This window comes from Palaemon carinicauda, unplaced genomic scaffold (genome assembly GCF_036898095.1).
Source record: "Palaemon carinicauda isolate YSFRI2023 unplaced genomic scaffold, ASM3689809v2 scaffold325, whole genome shotgun sequence".
In the NCBI taxonomy this organism is placed as follows: Eukaryota; Metazoa; Arthropoda; class Malacostraca; order Decapoda; family Palaemonidae; genus Palaemon; species Palaemon carinicauda.
In genome coordinates, this window is record NW_027170923.1 from 92,659 (window position 1) to 119,810 (window position 27,152).

At 36.6% G+C, this 27,152-nt stretch overlaps 1 protein-coding gene across 1 annotated transcript in view; it reads right to left on the reverse strand.

Moving 5' to 3' along the window:
- Positions 1–235: 235 nt before the first annotated feature.
- LOC137636554 (protein GPR107) overlaps positions 236–27,152 on the reverse strand; it is a 43,797-nt gene continuing 16,880 nt past the window's right edge. The window contains exons 2-14 of the mRNA XM_068368953.1: positions 23,354–23,464; positions 22,717–22,850; positions 20,288–20,420; positions 17,025–17,070; positions 14,605–14,723; positions 13,078–13,191; positions 10,665–10,795; positions 9,094–9,243; positions 4,876–4,993; positions 3,201–3,331; positions 1,551–1,692; positions 730–881; positions 236–446 (exon numbers count right to left, since the gene is read on the reverse strand). Coding sequence (XP_068225054.1) covers positions 296–446; positions 730–881; positions 1,551–1,692; positions 3,201–3,331; positions 4,876–4,993; positions 9,094–9,243; positions 10,665–10,795; positions 13,078–13,191; positions 14,605–14,723; positions 17,025–17,070; positions 20,288–20,420; positions 22,717–22,850; positions 23,354–23,464 — 1,632 coding nt within the window. The 3' untranslated portion in view covers positions 236–295. The remainder of the gene's footprint in view (positions 447–729; positions 882–1,550; positions 1,693–3,200; positions 3,332–4,875; positions 4,994–9,093; positions 9,244–10,664; positions 10,796–13,077; positions 13,192–14,604; positions 14,724–17,024; positions 17,071–20,287; positions 20,421–22,716; positions 22,851–23,353; positions 23,465–27,152) is intronic.

Genomic DNA, 27,152 nt, shown 5'->3' on the forward strand with positions numbered 1-27,152 from the left:
GGGGTTCTTCTACACGAAATGATGTTGAACCAGAGGGCATCCAACATACGTACTCTTAAGCATCTGGATCTCGAAACCCTACTTAATACATGTATATCATCACACATTTAAAGAGCATACATATTTTACTAGCAATTAACACTATGTACAGCACAGATTCATCAAAATCTGTAATTCACAGCAGAAAAGATATCTCAAGGTAATCTCACTTAAAAAATATTTATCAATTTCTTAGACTCTAATCAAAGCTTAAAAACATTACAAAGTCAAGCCCGTATTATGTCGGAATTTGACCTCAATCAAAGTCGTGTGAAGACTCTTTTGTGTTCAAGAGATTCACTTCTTCGTCATCTTCGTAGATCTCCACCTCGAGATTTTCCTTGGTTGGTTCCCGGCCCTTCTGGTTGACACGAGTGACGCCCTCTGTCAGGCCCGTGGTAGTCAGCCTTGAAATTGAATGATTAGGAAGCTATTAATAATCATATCAAAACACATACATACATATAACAAGGCACTTCCCCCAATTTTGGGGGGTAGCCGACATCAACAAATGAAACAAAAACAAAAATGGGGACCTCTACTCTCTACATTCCCCCCCAAAATAGTGGGGATAAAAGGAGAGGAATATGTCTTTTCACACACAAATAAACTCACCTCAATAATGTAAAGCACTTTATATTAATTCATTTACAAAAAAAAATAAATAATATCAAGAATAGTAAGACTCACACTTCTTCCATTTCCTCCTCCTCTTCGGAGACCCGGAAGTAGGGATTATTGGTGGCTGGACGGAACTTGTAGCCAGTCATGACAAAGAAGACGTACGTAGCCATCTCACGGAACATTACGTTCAACCACTCGTACTGGAATGGCACTGTGATCTAATCCAAATAAAAGAATTTTGTTAAACGGCAGACGATCAACAGAATACACTTACAAGTTAACTACGTTTATAATTACTGCCATCATGGTCATTAAGAATTTTCATGTTCCGTGAACCAGGGTAAAACACCAACATTTTCTTGTCCTAAAAACTTCCTGCCATTTGTAACTGATATTACTATTTATGAAATGGAGATTGAAAAAACTCACCTAATCTAATTATAAAAAAATGGCGAGGCAAAATTTTAATAAATCTATTAAAATCAAAATACAGTAAAATGAAGAGAGTAACTATATAACATTACTCTTCATGGAATAGGATTGAAAAATAATTAAAGTACAGTATTGTAAATTCTGTAACTACAAAGCCCATTTTCATTGTGTCAAAGTGTTACGAGCTATCGAGAAAAATTGAATGAAGGTAAAAAAAACTAAAAAAAAAATATAAAATGGAAAAGAAACTTGAGTTATTGGCAGTGAAAAGAGAAAATCTCCATTCATTTAAAAAAAAAAATATTAAAACAATGAATATAATTTCATAACACTTCGTTGTCATTACAGATAAGGTGTATTGCACCCGACCTTCCCTAAAAAAAAAAAAAAATTAAAAAAAATTAAAATAAAAAACTATTTTTATATAAAAATTCATACCAAGACCAACCCATTACCTTCAGCAGATACACAATGATCCTGGTAAAGTAAATGTAGCAAACAACCATAATGTAGAAATGGCGGAAGAGTTTCAGTTTCTTTAGATTGACGGCGGCCTTGCCATCAGTTTGCGAAGCTTCCTGCAGGTGGCGAATGGACCTGCGATGATGATATGAGAAATAAATACAAATTTAGATATTACAAATAGTACACCAAGCATCAGACTATAATATGCTATCCTTGGGCAAGAGGGACCTGACAAAGAAAACGGAACTTTTGAAAAGGCATAACTAAAGAATTTAAAGAAATTTAGATAATATTACAAACACTGCCCCAAGCATCTCGTTATGTTAAGCTATCATGGGGTACATGGGACCTGACAAAGAAAATGGAGCCTTTGAAAAGGTATAACTAAGAATTTAAAGATTCATGTCCAGAGTACGATAGGAAAGTCATTTTACAAATCTACGTGTCCAGCAACTGGAATTAAACAGATCTTAAAAGATTGAGAAGGTTTGTACATAGTCAGCTTCTCTGCTGGTTACCCACGATACTATGACCCCCCCCCCCCCACACGCCTTCTTTCACATACCGAGACACGGTAGATCTAGTGGGGGTGTCGAACTCTTTATTCATAAAAGTTACTCAAACCTAAAAATGTTGAAAAGAACTAGTGTAACAAGTTTTGAATATATAGAAATAAACTTTACGCCAAAAAACAGAAAAATATCCTTTGTAACAATCTACAAACCTCCTAGAACAACCACTAGTATCTTTTTTACAACAGTGACGATTTAACAATAAATGAATAATACGCGATATGAAACAATAAATACTCTGAACGAACAAGGTAAAACGACAGTGGAGGTCCTGTAGAGAGTGGGGTTCCCCTGCTGTATGGGACCAGAAAAGCAGCTATCAAATCGAGTAAGTATAATCAATGAAATTTACAAATGGATTTTAACCCTAGATTAAAAAACAGGGGGGATCATTATGAAACATTGGTTTGTGCATTCATTTGAGCATGATAAACCAACAATTGATTTCAGATGTTGATAGCAATCAAGGCAGTTCTTTTTATCACAGGAAATAGAAAATTTTCATAAAAGTAATTTGTATTTTTCCTACCTATACAAACCTGAATCCATTACTGAAGACATATCCCTATATCAAAGAACGAAACAAACTATATTAATCTTTGCAATCCTTGCAAAGCATACATCTGAAATAAAAGTCAAATAGTTTCTTTCTGTAAAAATCACATAATCCATCCATGTACTAAGGCACTTCCCCCAATTTTGGTGGATAGCCAACATCGAACAAATGAAAATAGGGGACCTTCCCTCTCTACGCTCCTCCCAGCCTGACGAGGGACTCAACGGAGTTCAGCTGGTATTGCTAGGGTGCCACAGCCCACCCTCCCCCATTATCCACCACAGATGAAGCTTCATAACGCTGAATCCCCTACTGCTGCTACCTCTGCGGTCATCCAAGGCGACCGGAGGAAGTAGCAGGGCCTACCCGAACTGCATCACAATCGCTCGCCATTCATTCCTATTTCTAGCACGCTCTCTTGCCTCTCTCACATCTATCCTCCTATCACAAACATAATAATCAAATAAAATTAAGTCATCTATGTAGAAAGAAAAGAAAAGAATAAAACTTACCACACAACAGGGAGGAGAATGGCTGCACAACACAGGAAGTCCAGCAACACTAGGAGATCAACCGACATTGCATGTTCTTGGCTTGCTTCCTCGGTTTCTTCTACGATGATAGTCGCAACATTGGCAATGATCTGAAATCAAATGCCAAAATTTACATAAGGTCCTTAACTTGCAAACTTAATTGGTTCCAAGTAGTTGTTCATAAGTAGAATTTTGTTGACTTTGGCCTTGGGGAGGCCTAACCTAAATCCCATGCTGAATCCAGCTACATAAATCATTAAATAGTTGGGTTTCATAGGAAATAAATATGAGGCTATTACAAATGTCATTTTGCTTACTGTATCAAATGATATAATATTGTTTCATTGCAGTATTTCCTTTTTATTATTATTATTATTATTAAATGCTAAGCTACAACCGTAGTTAGAAAAGCAGGATGCTATAAGCCCAGGGGCCCCAACAGGGAAAATAGCCCAGTGAGGAAAGGAAATGAGGAAAAATAAAATATTTTAAGAACAGTGACAACATTAAAATAAATATTTCCTATATAAACTATAAAAACTTTAACAGAACAAGAGGAAGAGAAATAAGATAAAATAGCGTGCCCAAGTGTACCCTCAAGCAAGAGTACTCTAACCCAAGACAATGGAAGACCATGGTACAGAGGCTATGGCACTACCCAAGACTGGAGAACAATCTTATCTTTGTTAATTTCAGTTGGATTTGTGTTTATATCTCCAATTGTTTGCAAATTGAGTATCTTCTGTACATTGGCAATATCAGTTAAAGGACGTAATCTATCAAACAATTTTTCCATAAAAACTGGACCTACAATCACATCTGGTTACTTAGCTCTCAAACAGTCTGTCGACTTATGTACGTTAGCAACAAGCAGTTCTTTTAGAACTTGGAGAACTGGAAATCTTGCTCCATTATAAAAAATTATTTCTGGGCTCGACCTGTGTCGCTCCGTGAAATGCTCCTCTAGCACCATTTCTAAGGCATAGTTATTGCTGAATATACCAGAGAAAAAAGAGATGCATGGAATGCCAGGAATAAACTTAGCTCGCTCACTCATTGAGTGTCGGTATAGAAAACTGGGGCGTGATTGAACCATGACCATAGATCCCTCACCAATTAGACCTCTCCTTCATCAACATACCCTCTCTCTACCCCTACATCTCCCCACCCCCCATCCTCATTCCTCTTCAGCACTTGCGTTGGTCAGACGTGTTTTTTTATGGCAGTTTTAGCCCGGCTGATTAACTCCAAATTTCTATTACTTCTAAATTACCTAAAGTTTTCAACACCTGATGGAAAAATATCTAATTCGGCCTTTTATAACCCTTTCGCCCCAAAGGAAGTACCAGTACGTTCTTGCAAAAAACTGTTATTTACATGTTTTTGATAACTTTATGAGAAACTTCAGGCATTTTCCAAAAGAATGAGACCAACCTGACCTCTCTATGACAAAAATTAAGGCTGTTAGAGCAATTTAGATAAAATATATAGCAAAATGTGCTCGAAATTTAACATTACTTTGGGGGTAAAAGGGTTTAAAGTAGGGTATAATGATAAGGGAAACGTTTAAATTGGATAATCACATAAAACACTGTAAGAATAAACTTAAGAAGATGACATACATGTGGAATAGAAGCCTTTATATATATTTTACCTGGAGAGGGATGATGATCATGAAGATCTTTCTTTCTTTACTCGAGAGGACGTGCTTTATGAAGGCCCATCCCGATCCAATCAAAGCAAGGATGGTGAACAGCAGGGCTCCTTTCAACCTGAAAAGGAAAAAAAAGTGATAAAATATGAGGAAAAACTAGTAATCAATGTATAGTACTCTTGATTCAAAACAGATAATTTATAAATTCTAATTTTATGGCAAAATGAAAACAGGGAAAATAACTCAGTGAGAAAAGAAAATAAGGAAATATACTACAAGAGAATTTTAAGAATAATAACATAAAAAAATAAATCTTTCATATATAAACTATAAAAACTTCAAAATAACAAGAGGAATAGAAATATGACAATAGTGTCCCCAAGTGTACCCTCAAGCAAGAGCAAGCAAGCAAGGTTAAGTAGATTTAAAAATAGGTAGCCCCTATACTCAATTCTTTTTAATGAGGCGCATTTGCAGTGACTCTCAGCGGTGTCCTTTTAGCTCAGAAAATTTTCCTGTTATCTGATTGGTTAGAATTATTTTGTCCAACCAATCAGCGATCAGGAAACTTTCAGAGCTAAAAGGGCACCCATACGAGTCGGTGCTAATCTGCCTCACTAAAAAGAATTGACTTTAGTCCTGGAGGAGAACCCAACTAACTAAGTACTCATATAATCAAGACCTTTATTGTATTCCACTCATAGTTGTATTCCACTCATAGCTGATTTCATCCTCTTCCTAAGGCAAGACCTAAAACAGTACTTCTCAGTCATAGTAAGGTCATACACACAGGATACAAGAGACTTCTTGTACTTCAAGAGAAAATTCAGTAAGACCTGATTGAAGACCACAAGAAGACCTTGCCGCAGGTATTTTACCTTCGTTCCACAGTCTGTAAGTCTGTATAGTTACCCATACAATCGTCTACAGGATCCTTCCCTTGAGGACTTCCCCCAGTTATACTAAGTGTTTGCTAGCATTGACCTCTCTAATTAGGGTAGACAAGCTCTACTCTTGTGTAATATCATCACTCAAATGAGGTGCTGTACATCAATAGGTCTCTCCCTTACTAAGGATTTTGTGTCCAAAAATCACAAATTATTAGTAATTTGTATTTTTCCTAACATACTTACCGAGAAACACTTTCTTAGGAGTTACCTGGAACCTCCTCTCAAACGGCCAGAGTTTAGTGTAGTTTACCCTACTCCCATTTTCTATAGTGGTAGGCCTAGCGGAGGAAAACGTGATACAAAGGGTCGCACTGAGAACAGAGGAGCGTCGTGTGATACCGCGACACGACCAGAAAACTTACTGAAGAGCTACGACCTGGGAAACATGTGGCCTACCTTGGTTTGCCCTCAGGGCACGTTTTCCTCCACTAGGCCTACCACTATAGAAAATGGGAGTAGGGTAAACTACACAAAACTCTGGTCGTTTGAGAGGAGGTTCCCGGTAACTCCTAAGAAAGTGTTTCGAGGTAAGTCTCTGTGTTGGAACAAACTAAAATTCTGATCTTCCTGACGCTATGAATCTTCCTTTTATTACCATTACCAAAGAACTACTTAAAGCAAAGGAAGAGGGAGTCATTGCTCTGACTCAACCGGCCCTTTAAGAAATATGTCACCATCCTTTGGATTTTCTTGAAGACATTATTATTGTTACTAGTTAAGCTACAACCATAGTTGGATATTATTGTTACTAGTTAAGCTACAACCATAGTTGGATATTATTGCTACTAGTTAAGCTACAACCATAGTTGGATATTATTGTTACTAGTTAAGCTACAACCATAGTTGGATATTATTGTTACTAGTTAAGCTACAACCATAGTTGGATATTATTGTTACTAGTTAAGCTACAACCATAGTTGGATATTTTTGTTACTAGTTAAGCTACAACCATAGTTGGATATTATTGTTACTAGTTAAGCTACAACCATAGTTGGATATTATTGTTACTAGTTAAGCTACAACCATAGTTGGATATTATTGTTACTAGTTAAGCTACAACCATAGTTGGAAAAGCAGGACGCTATAAGCCCAATGACTACAACATGGAAAACAGTCCTGCCCAGTGAGGAAATGAAATAAGGAAACAGCTAGCCAGTGGAAGACTATGGTACATAGGCTATGGCACTAGCCAAGTCTAGAGAACAATGATTTGATTTTGGAGTGTCCTTATCCTAGAAGAGCTGCTCACCATAACTAAAGCCTTGTACATTGCAGAAATAAAAATAAGTTCCAGGAATGCAATTTCTTTCTATATGACACACATGAACAACTAAACAAACAAAGGCTGTTCACGGGAGAACCTAACCAAATTACCCATCAGTCCTCACAAAGTCTGCGCAATACTCCTCCTGTAGTCACAAACACATTATTATTATTATTATTATTATTATTATTATTATTATTATTATTATTATTATTATTATTAAATGCTAAGCTACAACCCTAGTCAGAAAAGCAGGATGCTATAAGCCCAGGGGCCCCAACATGGAAAATAACCCAGTGAGGAAAGGAAATAAAGAAAAAAAAAATATTTCAAGTATAGTAACATTAAAATATTTCCTATAAAAACTTTAATAAAACAAAAGGAAGAGAAACTAGATAGAAGTGTGCCCGAGTGTACCCTCAAGCAAGAAAACTCTAACCCAAGACAGTGGAAGACCATGGTACAGAGGTTATGGCACTACCCAAGACTAGAGAACAATGGTTTGATTTTGGAGTGTCCTTCTCCTAGAAGAGCTGCTTAGCAAGAGGAAAGTAGCCACTGAACAATTACAGTGCAGTAGTTAACCCCTTGGGTGAAGAAGAATTGTTTGGCAATGTCAGTGTTGACAGGTGTATGAGGACAGAGAATCTGCAAAGAATAGGCCAGACTATTCGGTGTCTGTGTAGGCAAAGGGAAAGAACCGTAACCAGAGAGAAGGGTCATATGTAGTACTGTCTGGCCAGTCAAAGGACCCCATAACTCTCTAGCGGTAGTATCTCAACGGGTGGCATCCTGAGAACTCGGATCAACGTGGCTCTCAATTGTGGCGAGTACCAAACCAGAAATCTTCAACCTTTTCAGAAATACCAATTATTATTTTGCTTCAACTCCCACCAGTACAGTAACTCAAATACCCTATTGACTCATGACCTATGATGTACCCTGAGTGATACATACATACATACATATACCAAGGCACTTCCCCCAATTTTGGGGGGTAGCCGACATCAACAAATGAAACAAAACAAAAAAGGGGACCTCTACTCTCTACGTTCCTCCAGCCTAAACAGGGACTCAACCGAGTTCGGCTGGTACTGCTAGGGTGCCACAGCCCACCCCCCCACATTATCCACCACAGATGAAGCTTCATAATGCTGAATCCCCTACTGGTGCTACCTCCGCGGTCATCTAAGGCATCGGAGGCAGCAGCAGGGCCTACCGGAACTGAGTGATGCCTCTGGTAATATGTGTCCTTTCGTCCGGAGTAGCATTACACACATCTAACCAGCACCAATGGATATACAGTATAGACAATGCGGTGTTTTATATTACCAATTAAGTTTTTCAATATGCAAACCCCTCAATTACAAAGGAACATTCCCACCTTCTGTCCCTGTAACCATTCAATCCTCGGAGGAAACAAACTAATGAAGGATATTTTGACCTTTCTTTGGATGTGAATACTGGAGTCTCATACTGGACATAAGCATCTTCTGGTTAAAAGGTCTGTACATTCCATTGAAATGTGCTTTTATAAGAAATGATTAGCATTGACCTCAAAATAAGTGTTTGAAAGAACGTACTATCAAAAGGATTGACATCACTGGCATGGGATTGCTAGTAGTAGTAGGATGTTGAACGGCACCTCGCTGTTCGGGGATGTTGACAGGAGATATCTAAATGGTGCGAGGCCTCTGGTTGTGATTTATTCAGCGCCCCAGTATTATACCGACACCTTATTAAGGTGAGCGAGCTGGGTTCAACCTAGCATTCCTATACAAATTTTTCTCTGGTAAATTCATAGCAGTTTTTAACTTAGAAATGATGTTAAAGGAGCATTTCACTGGGCGACACGGGTTTCTCGCCCAGAAATAGATTTTTCCTTCGTCAAAATCCCTTTTATATGAAATGATTAGCATTGATTTAAAAAAAAATACAAAAACGTATAATTTTCTTCTTTTAATCTGTATACATTGAGAAAACAGTGCCGTGAGTCATACTTACAAATGCATGATGTAATACATGACAGCCCAAGCTTCCATGTGGACGCCGTTCGTCTGGATGAAGTGGTAATTCACACCGTGGAAAAACAAACTGAAGGACTTGATCACCACCAAAACACCCATCAGGTAATGAATCTTGAAAACTGGGTCCCTGAAATATTAAGAAACGTGGCTTTATGTAGATCAATTGTATGAAGTATGGATTTAAGGAATAGCTTATGAATTGCATTCCTTTGCTTTACTGAGCTAAAGTTTAACCATTTTACCCCCAGGCTATTTGGAAATTTCCAACCCTTAACCCTCAGGGGTTATTTTTTTCCCAGCACATTTTGCAGTATATATTTTTTAAATTGCTCTAACAGCCTTAATTTTTGTCATAGAGAGGTCAGGTTGGTCTCATTCTCTTGGAAAAAAACCCGAATTTTCTCAAAAAATTATCAAAAATATGAAAAAAAAAAATTTATAGCATTTTTTTGCAAGGACGTACCGGTACGTCCATGGGGGTAAAGGGATGGGTTTTGTGAAACGTACCAGTACATCCTTTGGGGGTAAAAGGGTTAATACAGTACATTACAAGCTCCTGTTATGAATTTCATTGATGAGAATTGAAAGTATACAATCTTCGTCTATTAGCGTGCTCTTTTTCCCATTCGTATGGGGTAACACGGTTGCCTTCTTTTGAAGGACTTTGCTTTGGTTTGGGGTGGACCGTAATCTAGACCGGCTGCCCTGCCTGTCATCGCGTAGACCCCGGTAGTGTATGTTTGTTTACTGTTCTTTTGTATTCCCTAAACTGTAGTTTCAATCTCTCTCATTATTCTTTAAATAAGACACTAGATAATACAGTACTATTTCAATCTAGTTTAACCCTTTTTCGCCCAATGGACGTACTGGTACGTTTCACAAAACTCATCCCTTTACCCCCATGGACGTACTGGTACGTCCTTGCAAAAAACTGCTATTTACATTTCTTTTGGCATATTTTTGATAACTTTATGAGAAACTTCAGGCATTTTCCAAAAGAATGAGACCAACCTGACCTCTCTATGACGAAAATTAAGGCTGTTAGAGCAATTTAAAAAATATATATTGCAAAATGTGCTTGAAAAAAAAAAAAAATGCCAGGGGGGTAAAGGGTTGGAAAGTTCCAAATAGCCTGGGGGTAAAAGGGTTAATACATTACAAGCTCCTGTTATGAATTTCATTAATGTGAATTAACCCTTTTACCCCCAGGCTATTTGGAATTTTCCAACCCTTAACCCCCAGGCATTTCTTTTTTCAAGCACATTTTGCAATATATATATATTTTAAATTGCTCTAACAGCCTTAATTTTCATCAGAGAGAGGTCAGGTTGGTCTCATTCTTTTAGAAAATGCCTGAAAGTTTCTCATAAAGTTATCAAAAATGTGCAAAAAAAAAAAAAATGTAAATAACATTTTTTTGCAAGGACGTACCGTTACGTCCATGGGGGTAAAGGGATGAGTTTTGTGAAACGTACCATTAAGTCCATTGGGGGTAAAAGGGTTAATGTGCAAAATCAGATGGTTTTAAGCTTGGTTTTGCTAACTTACTTGCTCTTCTTCAAGAGGAAGAACCAGAAACAAGCAGACAGGAAGAAAAGCAGGGCCATCATGAAGTGTAAGGCAGGCAACGGCATTTGCCCGGCTGATAGGTAGTTTTCGCCAGAATTCATCTCTTCGATCTAGAAAGATAGAGAAAAAAAAAAATTAGTTAATACGCTATAATTTATCATCTCCATAATCATATTCACTCAGACATCTGGATTTCATCAAGTGGATAAGACGACGCTATAAATTATCATCTCCATAATAATATTCAATCAGACAACTGGATTTCATCAAGTGAATAAGACGACGCTATAAATTATCATCTCCATAATAATATTCAATCAGACAACTGGATTTCATCGAGTGGATAAGATGACGCTATAAATTATCATCTCCATAATAATAATCAATCAGACAACTGGATTTCATCAAGTGGATAAGAAGTCATACAAAAATAGGGAAAAAGCTAATACACAATAGGGAAAATGTCACTACACAAGAGAAAAAGTCAATACACAATAGGGGAAAAGTTAATATACAATAGGGAAAATTTCACTACACAATAGGGAAAAAATCAATACAACAATAGGGAAAAAGTCAATACAACAATAGGGAAAAAGTCAATACAACAATAGGGAAAAAGTCAATACAACAATAAGGAAAAAGTCAACACAAAAGTAGGGAAAAGTCAATACACCAATAGGGAAAAAGTCAATACAACAATAGGGAAAAGGTCAATACAACAATAGGGAAAAAGTCAATATAACAATAGGGAAAAAGTCAATAAACCAATAGGGAAAAATTCAATACATATTAGGGAAAAAGTCAATACACCAATAAGGAAAAAGTCAATACAACAATAAGGAAAAAGTCCATACATAATAGGGAAAAAGTCAATACAACAATAGGGAAAAAGTCAATACAACAATAGGGAAAAAGTCAATACAACAATAGGGAAATAATCAATACACAATAGAGAAAAAGTCAATACAACAATAGGGAAAAAGTCACAACACAATATGGAAAAAGTCACTACACAATAGGGAAAAAGCCAATACAAAAATAGTGAAAAAGTCAATACAACAATAGGGAAAAAGTCAATACAACAATAAGGAAAAGTCAATACAACAATAAGGAAAGTCAATACAAAATTGGGAAAAAGTCAATACAACAATAGGGAAAAAGTCAATACAACAATAGAGAAAAAGACAATACAACAATAAGGAAAGTCAATACAAAATTGGGAAAAAGTCAAAACAACAATAGGAAAAAAGTCAATACAACAATAGAGAAAATTTCACTACACAATAGGGAAAAAGTCAATACAACAATAGGGAAAAAGTCAATACATAATAGGGAAAAACTCAATACAACAATAGAGAAAAAGTCAATACATAATAGGGAAAAAGTCAATACAACAATAGGGAAAAAGTCAATACAACAATAGGGAAAAAGTCAATATAACAATAGAGAAAAAGTCAATACATAATAGGGAAAAAGTCAATACAACAATAGGGAAAAAGTCAATATAACAATATAGAAAAAGTCAATACAATAATAGAGAAAAAGTCAATACATAATAGGGAAAAAGTCAATACAACAATAGGGAAAAAGTCAATATAACAATATAGAAAAAGTCAATACAATAATAGAGAAAAAGTCAATACATAATAAGGAAAAAGTCAATACAACATTAGGGAAAAAGTCAATACAACAATAAGGAAAAAGTCAATATAACAATAGGGAAAAAGTCAATACAACAACAGGGAAAAAGTTAATATAACAATAGGGAAAAAGTCAATACAACAATAGGGAAAGTCAATACATAATGGGGAAAAATTCAATACACAATAGGGAAAAAGTCAATACAACAATAGGGAAAAAGTCAATACAACAATAGGGAAAAATCACTACACAATATGGAAAAAGTCACAATACAACAGGGAAAAAGTCAATACAACAATAGGGAAAGTCAATACAACAATAGGGAAAAAGTCAATACAACATTAGTGAAAAAGTCAATACAACAATAGGGAAAAAGTCAATACACAATAGGGAAAAAGTCAATATAACAATAGGGAAAAAGTCAATACAACAATAGGGAAAAATCACTACACAATATGGAAAAAGTCACAATACGATAGGGAAAAAGTCAATACAACAATAGGGAAAAAGTCAATACAACAATAAGGAAAAAGTCAATACTGTACATAATAGGGAAAAAGTCAATAAAACAATGGAGAAAAAGTCAGTACATAATAGGGAAAAAGTCAATACAACAATAGAGAAAAAGTCAATACAAAATTTGGGAAAAAGTCAATATAACAATAGGGAAAAAGTCAATACAACAATAGTGAAAAAGTCAAAACAACAATAAGGAAAAAATCAATGGCCACTTGAAGAATGCGATTCTTACCTGAAGAGTCATATCTACAGATGACTCTGTACCTTCAAGGTGATAATTCATGCAGTTGTGGAAGTTCAAAGTGTATAGACCCTCCTCCTCTTCTCTCAGCACATCGACTTGAAACTAAACAAAAACAATAAGAAAATATAACATTGTCATTATATGCTGATGCCATAAAAGTAAAATAAACATCTTAACCCTTTTACCCCCAGGCTATTTGGAAATTTCCAACCCTTAACCCACAGGGGGTTATTTTTTCCCCCAGCACATTTTGCAGTATATTTTTTTTAAATTGCTCTAACAGCCTTAATTTTTGTCATAGAGAGGTCAGGTTGGTCTCATTCTCTTGGAAAATGCCTGAATTTTCTCAAATAATTATCAAAAATAAGAAAAAAAAAAATTTTTAGCATTTTTTTGCAAGGACGTACCGGTACGTCCATGGGGGTAAAGGGATGGCTTTTGTGAAACGTACCAGTACGTCCTTTGGGGGTAAAAGGGTTAATAATTGAAATAGGCTAAAAATATAAACACAGTATTGCATGTAAAGAAGTACTGTACTATTTACAGCACACAATACGTGTACATTATTTTGTAATAATTGATAGAGCAACTTCACGCTTCGTTCGTTCATTGATAGAGCAACTTCACGCTTCGTTCGTTCATTGATAGGGCAACTTCACGCTTCGTTCGTTCATTGATAGGGCAACTTCACGCTTCGTTCGTTCATTGATAGAGCAACTTCACGCTTCGTTCGTTCATTGATAGAGCAACTTCACGCTTCGTTCGTTCATTGATAGAGCAACTTCACGCTTCGTTCGTTCATTGATAGAGCAACTTCACGCTTCGTTCGTTCATTGATAGAGCAACTTCACGCTTCGTTCGTTCATTGATAGAGCAACTTCACGCTTCGTTCGTTTGCTTGAGAATGACTTGCTATAAGAGCAAGACCCGGGCTCTTGCGTTAGCAGCTCGCAAGACTTCATACTGGTGTCCTGATAGGAGTTAATGGGTCCTATCATATGACCTTGAGCTGAGGTCTGAGAGGCCACGATATGAAGCCGAACTCCTTTTTAATTAATAAAGTCTTTACTATTCAACATCTAACCAATTCTAGAAACATGAGCACTTACAGCAATTACAGTAGTAATACTGTACTCAATTCTTTTCCTATTTCAATAATTTTATTTTGAGTCTAAAACTTTAATGAACTAACACAATTATTCAAGGAACCAAATTTGTTTAAACCTTTATAAAAATGTAAAGTTATTTCTAAAAACATTGTCTAATCTAAAAAAAACCATTAAAATTAGAAAAGCAAGCTAAAATAAATTACTGTAATAGCAATATCTTGAGCTGTATTACATATTTTAAACTAACTTAAAATATCAATAACAACAATTTTATAAAGCCACATCTGCATGAAATTAACAACTCTTCAAGATTTTAAGACACACGTAAGGTGCCGAGTTGTAAGATGTGAAAATACTTCATATTTAACCGAAGGCTTCAACAATAAGACCAAAAATTATACTATACCTTGAAACTATAGAAGCCATTTTGAAGCGTCATGTTGATTTTAACGTCATTGCACTTTGGGTAGAAAACATCTCCGTGAAACGATGTTTTGGACAAGCTCGTAGATACATTTGCACCGCCTAAAAGTAAAAAATAAAAGTTCTTGTAATAAAATTTATCTATAAACTCACCTGATGTTTATATTGCTTTTCTCCAAAAGCTAAATTTTATTAATGTTTACCAATAAAACTAAAAATATCTTGTTTTCTTTCCTTTCAATAGACTCATACATACAATACCCCTTAATACCAATTCACTAAAATCCTGGTGCTTACCATTTTCCTTTCTTTACTGCGCAGAACCTTGACTGATCACCTTTAAAGGTTTCAAAGGCTGTTTATGAAGGATAGAGGCAAGGGACATTGACACTGCCCTATCAAGCATGACAACGCCCTAGAGACAGACCATATATATACATATGATCAGCACCCAAGCCCCTCTCTATCCAAGCTAGGACCAAGGAGGGCCAGGCAATGGCTGCTGATGACTCAGCAGACAGACCTATAGGCTCCCCCAAACCCCCTATCCTTAGCTCACAAGGATGGCGAGGTTGCAGCAACCAAAGAAACTATTGAGTTTGAGTGGGACTCAAACCCCAGTCTGGCGTTTACCAGTCAGGGACGTTACCACGTCTTCCACCACAACCCTTTGCGTTGTAATAAGCTTGATCATATTTGAACAAAGTGCTGTGTACATAAGTATGGTACTGAATAAGCTATTTTAATTGGATTTACATGGATTTTGGCTATATAGCCTGGCAATGAAACCTGTGAGACCATTCAATGAAAAAATTATAATTGGGGGAAAACGTTGCTGTTACCCTTAAGGTTAGACGATATTGGACATCAAAATGGAAGAAAGGAAATAGGAAAAGACGTAAAGTAGACGCATATAAAGCAAGCGCATCTAAGGGAAGATGTTATGCCAAAAAGACCACTAAAGAAATACCTAGAGTGCACTGCGTGAGGTGCAGTGATGGCATTAAACCGCTATGGGGTATGACACGGGTGAATTCAAAGTTGACAATGTATTTATTAGATTATATGCATACTAAAGAGCTATACAGTTCTTCCCCAAATGGGTTCATATGTTTGATTTAGTGTGAAAGACTACGTATATTATTATTATTATTATTATTAATTGCTAAGCGACAACCCTAGTTGGGAAAGCAGGATGCTATAAGCCCAGGGGCCCCAACAGGGAAAATAGCCCACTGAGGAAAGGAAACAAGGAAAAATAAAATATTTTAACAAAGGTAACAACATTAAAATAAATATTTCCTAACTAAACTATAAAAACTTTAACAAAACAAGAGGAAGAGAAACTAGATAGAACAGTGCGCCAGAGTGCACCCTCAAGCAAGAGAACTCTAACCCAAGACAGTGGAAGACCATGGTACAAAGGCTAAGGCACTATCCAAGACTAGAGAACAATGGTTTGATTTTGGAGTGTCCTTCTCCTAGAAGAGCTGCTGACCATAGCTGAAGAGTCTCTTATACCCTTAACAAGAGTGCAGTAACCCCTTGGGTGAAGAAGAATTGTTTGGTAATCTCAGTATTGTCAGGTGTATGAGGACAGAGGAGAATCTGTAAAGAATAGGCCAGACTATTCGGTGTCTGTGTAGGCAAAGGGAAAGAACCGTAACCAGAGAGAAGGGTCCTATGTAGTACTGTCTGGCCAGTCAAAGGACCCCATAACTCTCTAGCGGTTATGACAGGATTTACAGTATATTAGCATGGATTAAGTGACAAGCATTTAAACTAACCCTTTTTTCTAATATAAATCACCTATCATGTCTACAACAGCCCAGATAGCAAGATAGTTCTGTCTTACTAACATTAATACAGTAGTGTTCATTTAATGATATACAATATAGAATAATGAAGAATAGTAATATTTATTTAATAATACTTGAACCACATCGTAATATGTAAGATATACAAATCAACTCATAAAAGATCCTTTTATGTTTCCCAAGAAAGACAAATTAAGCAACTAATCAGGCCACAGACATCAAATACTGTACTGTACCCTACAAAACGTCTTTAACTATACTGTAGTAAATTTTTTTTAGCAAGGCAGATTTGCACCGACTCGCAGCGGTGCCCTTTTAGCTCGGAGACGTTTCCTGATCGCTGATTGGCTGGGCAAGATCATTCTAACCAATCAGGGAGCAGGAAACTTTTTTCCGAGCTAAAAGGGCACCACTGCGCGTCGGTGCAAATGCGCCTCATTAAAAAAAATTGAGTATAAGTAATTAGACTTTCGAATTTGAATATTATACAATCTCTTAAGAAACTAATCTAATTCAAGAGTTCAAATATCTTCCCATTCAAAATATAAATATTTTCACACTATTGTAGTACAGTAGCAGCCCTTACCTTCATAGCCTCCTGCAGTCTGCCTCTTGCTTCGAGGAACACTTCTCTGAAAATGTAAACAGTATTAGGCATAAGAAACGAGAGATAATTCCATGAAATAACATTGTAACAAATGGCGATAAAATCTCTCTCATTATTCTTTATATAAGACATTACATAATACAGTACTATTTCAATCTAGTTTAATACATTACAAGCTCCTGTTATGAATTTCATTAATGTGAATTAAAAGTATAAACTACAGTTCTTTTGTATTCCCTAAACTGTAGTTCCAATGTAATATTTCTTTTATTCTGACTCGGTTTAATGAGACCACTGCGGGAAAGATTCTTCAATGAATATTGAAAATCGGAGAAGAAAATTCACAGGAGTTTGCCAGCCAAGTACGATTGAAAGGGACCAAAAGGCAGAGCTTCATAATCCACTTGAGAAATAATTTGCAACTTATTCCAGGGAGAAACTACTTCTAAAATTACAATCTAATGACAAAACTACCTAATACTGTTATATGATTTATCACTAATTTTAGAAAGAAAAGGAGAATATCTTTACTTAGAAAAATTTCAATCTCTAACAACTAATTACTAATAATTTTTCATTACAGCATTCCAAAACTTATAAGCTTTATTTTACCTTTCATTCCATTCATTCATATCTTATTGCACCATTTTTCTACCCACTGGAGTGCTCTACCGTTTGTTGTTTTTAGGTCCATGTCTGAACAGGTGGGCCCTAGTGGGAAGCTACACAATATGTGATTCATTTTTTGGATTGGCTCCAAGCAGAGGCATTCAGCACCATTTGTGTAACCCGATCTCTGGAGGTTATCCCTTCTACCGACTTTTATTCCTCCTATATTCAGTGCGACTCAATTCCCCTTGGTTTAAAGGTTTAAAGGTCACTCATGAATGGCAGAGGCAAGGGACAGTGACATTGCTCTAGCAATCAGGACAATGCCCTAGAGACTGACCATATATTATATGATCAGCGCCCAAGCCTCCTCTCCACCCAAGCTAGGACCAGGGAGGGCCAGGCAGTGGCTGCTGATGACTCAGCAGATAGACCTATAGGCTCCCCCAAACCCCCCAACCTTAGCTTACAAGGATGGTAAGGTTGCAGACACTGATGACACTAATGAATCTGAGCGGGACTCGAACCCCCGACTGGCAAACACCAGGCAGAGACGTTACCAATCAGGCCACTGAGAGATTCGACAATGCAGCTCTTTACCAAGGTCAGGGAGGGTATTGTTATTGGTCTGACTGTCATTCACTCTTTTTATGTAGTCTGTATTTTGAAAGGTCTGAGGTCTCTAGTTCTTTCACACTTTTTATGTAGTCTGTATTTTGAAAGGTCTGAGGTCTCTAGTTCTTTCACAATCATGAAGCTCTTCAATGATTTCAGACACTTAATATGATTATTAACATTATTAACAACAGCATCTTAAGGTTGCTCATCTGTAAACGAACCAACAGGAAGGACAGTGGTAGTTTCAAGAATCTAGATTCCTAATCCTGTTTCCTATCTCGGCGAGGTTTTCGCACCAGAAGGATTTAGAACAAATTAACATTGATGCCTGCGTGGAAGCAGTAGAGTCTATAATGGGCAGTGTAACATTAGAACCCATACCCGATGGTGCAGGAGAACTGCCAGGCAAATCATTAAAAGAAACTACCCAAGGGAATGAGTAGGGAGAGGCTACGCTAGTAACACTACCACTGTCAGAAGGAGCATTAGCCTTCGAGATGTCTGGCAGCTTTACCCAATCTAAAAATCTATGCTTTAAACCTTTCAGAACATTCAACAGAAAAGTTCATATTAACCCTTTTACCCCCAGGCTATTTGGAACTTTCCAACCCTTAACCCCCAGGGTTTTTTTTTTTCAAGCATATTTTGCAGTATATTTTTTTTAAATTGCTCTAACAGCCTTAATTTTCATCATAGAGAGGTCAGGTTGGTCTCATTCTCTTGGAAAATGCGTGGTTTCTAAAAAAAATTATCAAAAATATGCACAAAAAAATGTAAATAGCAGATTTTTGCAAGGACGTACCGGTACGTCCATGGGGGTAAAGGGATGAGTTTTGTGAAACGTACCAGTATGTCTTTTGGGGGTAAAAGGGTTAAAAGCAGTTAATGATATTCCTGAATGCACTAGAGCTAACTAACATTGGACAAAACCTAGGTAATACAGTACTAAATCCAGAAAAATAGTTAGAGGGAGCAAGCGTTGTCCATAATTCATGATCGACGATGAATATCGAAAGCGTACCAACATCTGCTGAAATTGCCATAGAACACCAAATATGATAACGATAGTATCCTAGAGGGGGGTGAAATGGAGTCAGAGAGAATGGGAACTTGATTTCTAATGATATACATTATTTTGAAAGAGCTTCAGAGATAAAGTAAGGCGAACTAGAGGCGAGTTAATCTGAAATCATTTAAAAGCACAGTGGCTTAGAGGAATAATCAGACTACCAGATTTCAGGCTGTGCTTATGATGAAATAGATCTTACTAATACACTCGTCTCTACAATCCTTGTGAGTTAGCAATAAGGAGCTTAGAAGGTTCATATATCTACCAGCTATGTCACCAGCAGCCATTGCCTCTTACTTCTGCTGCTCATAAGCAACCAATACATATTCAGGATGTGACGACTATTAAAGGGACGTATCAAAATTCTTTAAATATAGTATGCCAAATTCAGCCAAGATAAAAAAATATCGTTCAACTGAATGGCAAAATTATGCACTTTAAAAAGCAAAATATTTTCAGAGGCAATGAATGCCCCTATAATAACTAATAAGCATAATTTTTAACCCTTTTACCCTCAAGGTAAGGTTAAATTTCGAGCACATTTTGCTATATATTTTTTTTAAATTGCTCTAACAGCCTTAAATTTTGTCATAGAGAGGTCAAGTTGGTCTCATTCTTTTGGAAAATGCCTGAAGTTTCTCATAAAGTTGGCAAAAATCTGCAAAAACATGTAAATAACAGTGTTTTGCAAGAACGTACCAGTACGTCCTTTGGGGGCGAAAGGGTTTAGGGTCAAGCATTCCCCCAATTATCACAATTTGGGTGCACTAATACGCACATTCAAGCACTCATGACTCTCATGACTCCCATGACATATTTACAAAACCCTTTGTAACTGTAACTTTTAATTCCATACATAAAAAAACAAGGATCAGCAGTCTCGTCTCACAGAAACTACTTTTAGAAAAACTGTTACTTGACAAAACAAAAGCCACAAAGAACAAACCGTCTTTCTACGAGTGAAGAGGTTGCTGTCTTTATATTTCCCATGTTCAGAGAGCTTCAATTTTGTGGAGGATTCAGGATCTCCTTCCATAACATGAAGGTTCTTCATGTCTTCACTGCAGTTGAGGTTAATTCTGAAAGGAATAATAAACATTCATTACAAGTAATGCAAAATAGATTTCATACAATAATCTTTCTTAAAATTACATAGTGGACACCTTGCAATACTTCTGCCACTAATTAAAGTTTTCTGATAGTAACCACTTTAATTATACAAAATAGCGTGAGGTCTACCGCACTTTAGTGTGAGATCTACCTCCCGTTAGCGCTTTAGCATGAGGTCTACCACCCGTGGGCACTAACGATAATGGCTACCGCTGTTTAATCCTAACCTAACGGTATTCTTTTATATGAGCGGGGAGAGCTGGAGCAACAGGTCACGCGGTAGACCTCAGGTTTCACGTGTGTAGGCTACATATGACGGTAGACCTCACGCTAAACTAGCACCACATCAAAATTCACATAACTGGATGGTATTACAAATTTCTTTGAACCACAATTGTACACTACTAAAATATAATAGAGTGATGCACATACAAAAAACCAGCACCAAGGCTATACAGTTATGTATTATCACCCTGTAGTTTCTATATACAGTATTTAAGCCGTTTCCAGGTCTGGTTAATAATAAACTTTTACAACTTTGTTACATATATTAGAAATATTTTCACTACCAATAAACGTTTGACTCCATTCCTAGCTCACAAGGATGGTAAGATTGTGTTCACCATGGATATTAACAGAGCTCCGCGTCTTTTATCTGCTTTTCCCTTACTCGTACTTACACTTTTGACTGCCAATAGGCAAAAACATTCAACTGCACAAAATAACAGTATAGCAAAATGTAAATGAATTGAAATATGAATATTGAACATGTAGAAAACAACAGATGATGAGTTTGTACCACCGTTGACTATACACAATGGAGAGGACCTAGTATAGTATTGGAAATACAGCACAATACTGTACAGCTTTGTACTACAGCTTCTTTTATGTAAACTTACACCAGTTCCTCTTACACATTGTTCTTAATAAAAGAAATGGTGATCTCAAAATAAGCGGTAGACTAGTAGAGACCAATACTGAAGTTAACTGTGTAGATGTTTTAATTAGGTTTTTATTCAATGTACTCTTGTGCATTGTTTTTGGTACATGTACACACCATTATAATAATTTAATTTAATTAAAATGCATGAGATAATACATTAATTCATACAGGGCAGTTCTTACAGACTGTGTGTGTGATAATACAATAAGTTTTGGTCTTGGTATGTAGTTTGTGTATCATAACCAAAGTCTATCGTATGACTTTTCTATGTATTGCAGTAATATATTTGTTTTATCGCTGGTAAATTTTACAGATTTTACCAATTTCTTTTTCACATAAGGTATGCAAGAAATATGGTTGGGTACACCTCGAGTTTTAGGGTAACCTAGAATAGGCTACACAGAACAATGGTGCCATAATTACAATTTGCAATTGGTCAATCACCTTAGACTTGTTAGTGCAATTAAGGAGATGACTATACCCATATAAAATCAAGAGAAAAATTGAACGATTCAAAATCATGTGATTGTTTACTTAAATGATCATGATGCTAGTCAGAAATGTAAACTGAGAAAATAAGAATGAAAATGTATCAATGAAAACATGATTAAATTGTGGAGCTGTTTGAAAATATTCAAAATAATGTGAATCTCTATCTTATTTCTCTTCCTCTTCTTTTTGGAAGTTATTATAGTTTGCATATAAAAAATCTAATTAATTGTTACTATTCTTGAAATATTTTGATTGTTTATTACCTCTCTTGTAGTTTATTTACTGCCATATCTCCTTTCTTCACTATGCTATTTTCCCTGTTAGAGCCTTAAGGCTTATAGCATCCAACTTTTCCAACTATACAAAAGTTTTTTTAATGAGGCGCATTTGCCACGACTTGCAGCAGTGCCCTTTTAGCTCGGAAAAGTTCCCTGCTATGTGATTGGTTAGAATTATCTTGTCCAACCAATCAGCGATCAGGAAACTTTTCCGAACTAAAAGGGCACCGCTGCGAGTCAGTGCAAATCTGCCTCGCTAAAAAGAATTGACTACAGTATAGGCTTGTAGCTTAGCTAGTAATAACAATAATAATAAAAATAATAATAATAATACATACATACATATACCAAGGCACTTCCCCCCAATTTTGGGGGGTAGCCGACATCAACAAATGAAACAAAACAAAAAAGGGGACCTCTACTCTCTACGTTCCTCCCAGCCTAACAACGGACTCAACCGAGTTCAGCTGGTATCTACATCCTGTGAGACAGATAATAATAATAATAATAATAATAATAAAATATGACAGAAGAAAATACTTAATTTCTTACCTTTTATGTGCAAAGTCAAAGATGAAGAACACATGTTGAACAAGAGTATCATTGGGCTGGAACTTATTGAGAAGGCAAACATCAGGACGTTTGTCAGTGTAGGGGTTGGTTGTCTTCTCCAGGCTGAATCCAATCTGGTTAAAACGAAAAAGTTCTTATTAAATCAAAATTAGTAATAAAAATTGGTTAGAAAACATATAAAGAAAAGCTAGTGTATAGATAATGAACTATACTCAATTTTTTTAATGAGGCGCATTTGCATTGACTCGCAACGTTGCCCTTTTAGCTCGGAAAAGTTTCCTGATCGCTGATTGGTTGGACAAGATAATTCTGACCAATCAGAGAGCAAGAAACTTTTGGAGCTAAAAGGGCACCGCTGTGAGTCGGTGCAAATCTGCCTCACTAAAAAGAATTGAGTATAGCATTTTGTATACCTTACAGTAAGGATAAAAAAATTAAAATATACCCGGTACTCCTCAAAAATAAATTACAAAAGATAAAAATATCCAACATAGGTTATCAAAATAATTACCTTTTCAACTTACAGTAAGGATACAAAATTAAAACATACTTGGTACTCCTCAAAAATGAATTACAAAAGATAAAAATATCCTACATAGGATATCAAAATAATTACCTTTTTATTAGGATTATCAGGTGTAATCTTCAGCTTGTCCGCCGTGACAACGAGCCGTCCATATCTATAGAATCCAAAAGTACTGATCGAGAAATATCGGCGCGGGTCATTCTGAAATAGACACAATCAGAGGCGGTCAGGTAAGGGAAGTCACCGCTCTATATAAAACATAAATAGCATAAAACATTTCTTTCTACAAGACATGAAATAAAAAATACGTCGGCCCTAGCTGTATACAATCTATGGATTCATGTGCCTTTGATGTGATTATAAATGGATATTACACCATTATTAGATGAATTAAAGTTGCTAGAATGATAGATAATTAACCCTTTTACCCCCAAGGCAAGGTTAAATTTCGAGCACATTTTGCTATATATCTTTTTTAAATTGCTCTAACAGCCTTAATTTTTGTCATATAGAGGTCAGGTTGGTCTCATTTTTTTGGAAAATGCCTGAAGTTTCTCATAAAGTTAGAACAAATATGCAAAAATATGTAAATAACAGTGTTTTGCAAGAACGTACCGGTACGTCCTTTGGGGGTGAAAGGGATAAGCTACATATGTAAGCTACACATGGCATGGAGAGGAGGTACATCAGAGCACATGTAGAGAAAATCATTAATAATTTCAACAGGTTAGAAAACTTTGCAGTAAAAAAGGGATTCTGACGAAGGGAAAATCTATTTCTGGGCTCGACCAATGTCGCCCAGTGAAATGCTCCCTTACAGAACCATTTCTAAGGTATAAATACTGCTAAATATACCAGAGAAAAAAGTTGCATGGAATGCCAGGAATATACCCAGCTCGCTCACTCTAATAATGTCGGTATAGTAACTGGGGCATGTTAGAACCACTACCAGAGGTCCCTTACCTATTAGTCCTCTCATTCCTCAATATCCCCCGATACTACGAGGTGCCGTTCTACATCCGACTACTCCCCGCTACTACGACTACCCTCCCCCCACCCCTACCTCTGCCCACGCTTCTACCCTTCCTTCCTTTCTAGCACCAGCGAGTATGGTTTTTTATTTCATGTATTTCAAGTTTAGTAACTTCAGGTAATTTACTCATTCTTTCAATATTTACGGGTATACAGTATAAGATTTTTACAAAGTACTGTGTGTAAAACCATATATGCATGGCAAGGAAATTTATTCCGCAATACAATAAAAATTTTGAATTTTTACAGCAAATATTTTTATTGTCAGGACGAGTCAAGTGATACAGCCCAAAAAAAAGGGCCTGAAACTCAAGTGATTTTATTTTTGCATTTTAATAGTTACGATTAGCTGGTTGAAATGATTAGCCGGTTGAAACGATTAGCCGGTTGAAACGGTTAGCCGGTTGAAACGATTAGCCGGTTGAAACGGTTAGCCGGCTGAAACGGTTAGCCGGCTGAAACGGTTAGCCGGCTGAAACGATTAGCCGGCTGAAACGATTAGCCGGCTGAAAACGATTAGCCGGCTGAAACGATTAGCCGGCTGAAACGATTAGCCGGCTGAAACGATTAGCCGGCTGAAACGATTAGCCGGCTGAAACGATTAGCCGGCTGAAACGATTAGCCGGCTGAAACGATTAGCCGGCTGAAACGATTAGCCGGCTGAAACGATTAGCCGGCTGAAACGATTAGCCGGCTGAAACGATTAGCCGGCTGAAACGATTAGCCGGTTGAAACAATTAGCCGGTTGAAACGATTAGCTGGTTGAAACAGCATTTCTGCATCTACAGAAACAGCAATTTATAACAGTAATGAGTTTATTTGTAAATATTTGGTTAAAAGAGAAGTTATTTCATGATTGATATTCATAGATATAATAAAACTAAATCATAAAAACTAAAGAACAGTTTAAGATGGTACTCAAAAGTAAATATTTGCCTAATTCCAACATGTATTAAGCAAAATACAAAATCAGACTAAATTCCAACAATTTCAAGTTCAAGTATAAAAGGATAAGGTCATAACCATATAAAAAGTACTATGTATTGTACTTGTTATCAACTTGTAAAAATACATTTTTAAGTAACTTGTATTTTTCCTAGTATATAGGCTAAACCCTCCACTATTTATTTATTTTTTTTTTTTTTTGCATTCTCCCTCTCTTTTTGTTTGCTGATATGTATGTTATCATCATTATTAAGCATTAATTCTATTGTGAGTTTGTTATCCAGTCCTTAGAACTATGTGGTCAACCTGCTAATTGATGTTTATAATATATCACTGATATTGCATATCTCATCTTTTTTTTTTTTTTTTTTTTTACCGATGTCAAAAGTGTAAGATCACTGTACCCTTATTGTAACTCTGTATATGGCTTTTGCTGAAATAAAGATTATTATTATTATTATCATTATAGGGCATACTTTCGGCGTAGCTGAAAGACGAGCCATGATAATTCTAGTGATGGATAACTACCCCATCCGCTAGTTAGCGGGTGGGGGGGGGGGGGTAGCCAGTTACCCCACCCCCACCCGCTAACTAGCGGATGGGGTATTTATCCATCACTAGAATTATCACGGCTCGTCTTTCAGCTACGCCGAAAGTATACCCTATAAATAGCGGAGGGTTTGTATCTACGCCTGAACAAACAATAAATAATAATAAGGAATCATTCGCTTTGCCAAAATAGAAAATTTTACAGTGAATGTATTCACCCCTGTATGCTTAGTTTATTTATTTGTTAGTTTGTGTGCAACTTTACGCATAAACGACTGTACCGAATTTGCCCAAACTTGGTAGTCATGTTGGGTAGACCCAAGGATGAGTCTATAACATTTTAGATAATGTATATTAAAGTACAAGTACAAAGCAGTACTTTGAAAATAATCGCAATGTTAAGTACCGTAAATGGTAAGTATTTCTTTACTTTAATTTTTGTTTGTGAACATTACATAAAAACTACTGGACCAATTTCGACGGAACTCGCTGGACACGTTTGGTATGATCCAAGGGCAATATCTTAGATGACTGTGACGCATGTGTTGACTGAATGCCTCACTTACAGCACAGGAAGAAATAGATATCTGTTAGAGGCTTGGAGCGAAGATGGCAAGTTCCTCCTTGTCAAGATCCTTGGACATAATGTGTCATACAATGACAGTGGCATTTTTGAAATTTATATCAGAAGCAGGTCTTCTTAATGCTATTTAACTTTCATAACATATTCACCCTTCTGGTTTTAATTGAATCACTTTTTCTCTGGTATATTCAACACTATCTATGCCTTAGACATGGTGCTAGAGGAGCATTTCACGGAGCGACAAAGGTCGAGCCCAAAAATAGATTTTTCCTTCATCAAAATCCCTTTTATAATAAAACGATATCGGCGTCAATGACCTTCGATGTCAGGATGCCAGAGAACTCCAAATCAATCAATCTTAGATTTTGAAGAAATTACATCAAAGTAAATATACGCAGTGGAGTTAAGAGCAAAACGAGAGTGCTTGACGTGGCGAAGACATACTCTCAACCGAGTACCCCTCTAGTTACACATGTATTCACTCGATCTCCAAAACGTCAGACATCTTCAAAAGCACTAAACAACACAGAGCAAAGCAAAACACGTCTGACCAACGCTGGTGCTAAGGAGGAATGAGGTGGGGGGTAAGGAGGTGAAGGGGTGGGGAAGGATAGTCGTAGTAGGAGGCAGCAGACGGGTGTAGGACGGCACCTCGTTGTTCCAGGGGGATGTTGATGAGGGAGAGGTCTAACTGGTGAGGGACCTATGGTTGTGGTTCTATCAGGGACCTATGGTTATTATTATTATTATTATTATTACTATCCAAGCTACAACCCTAAT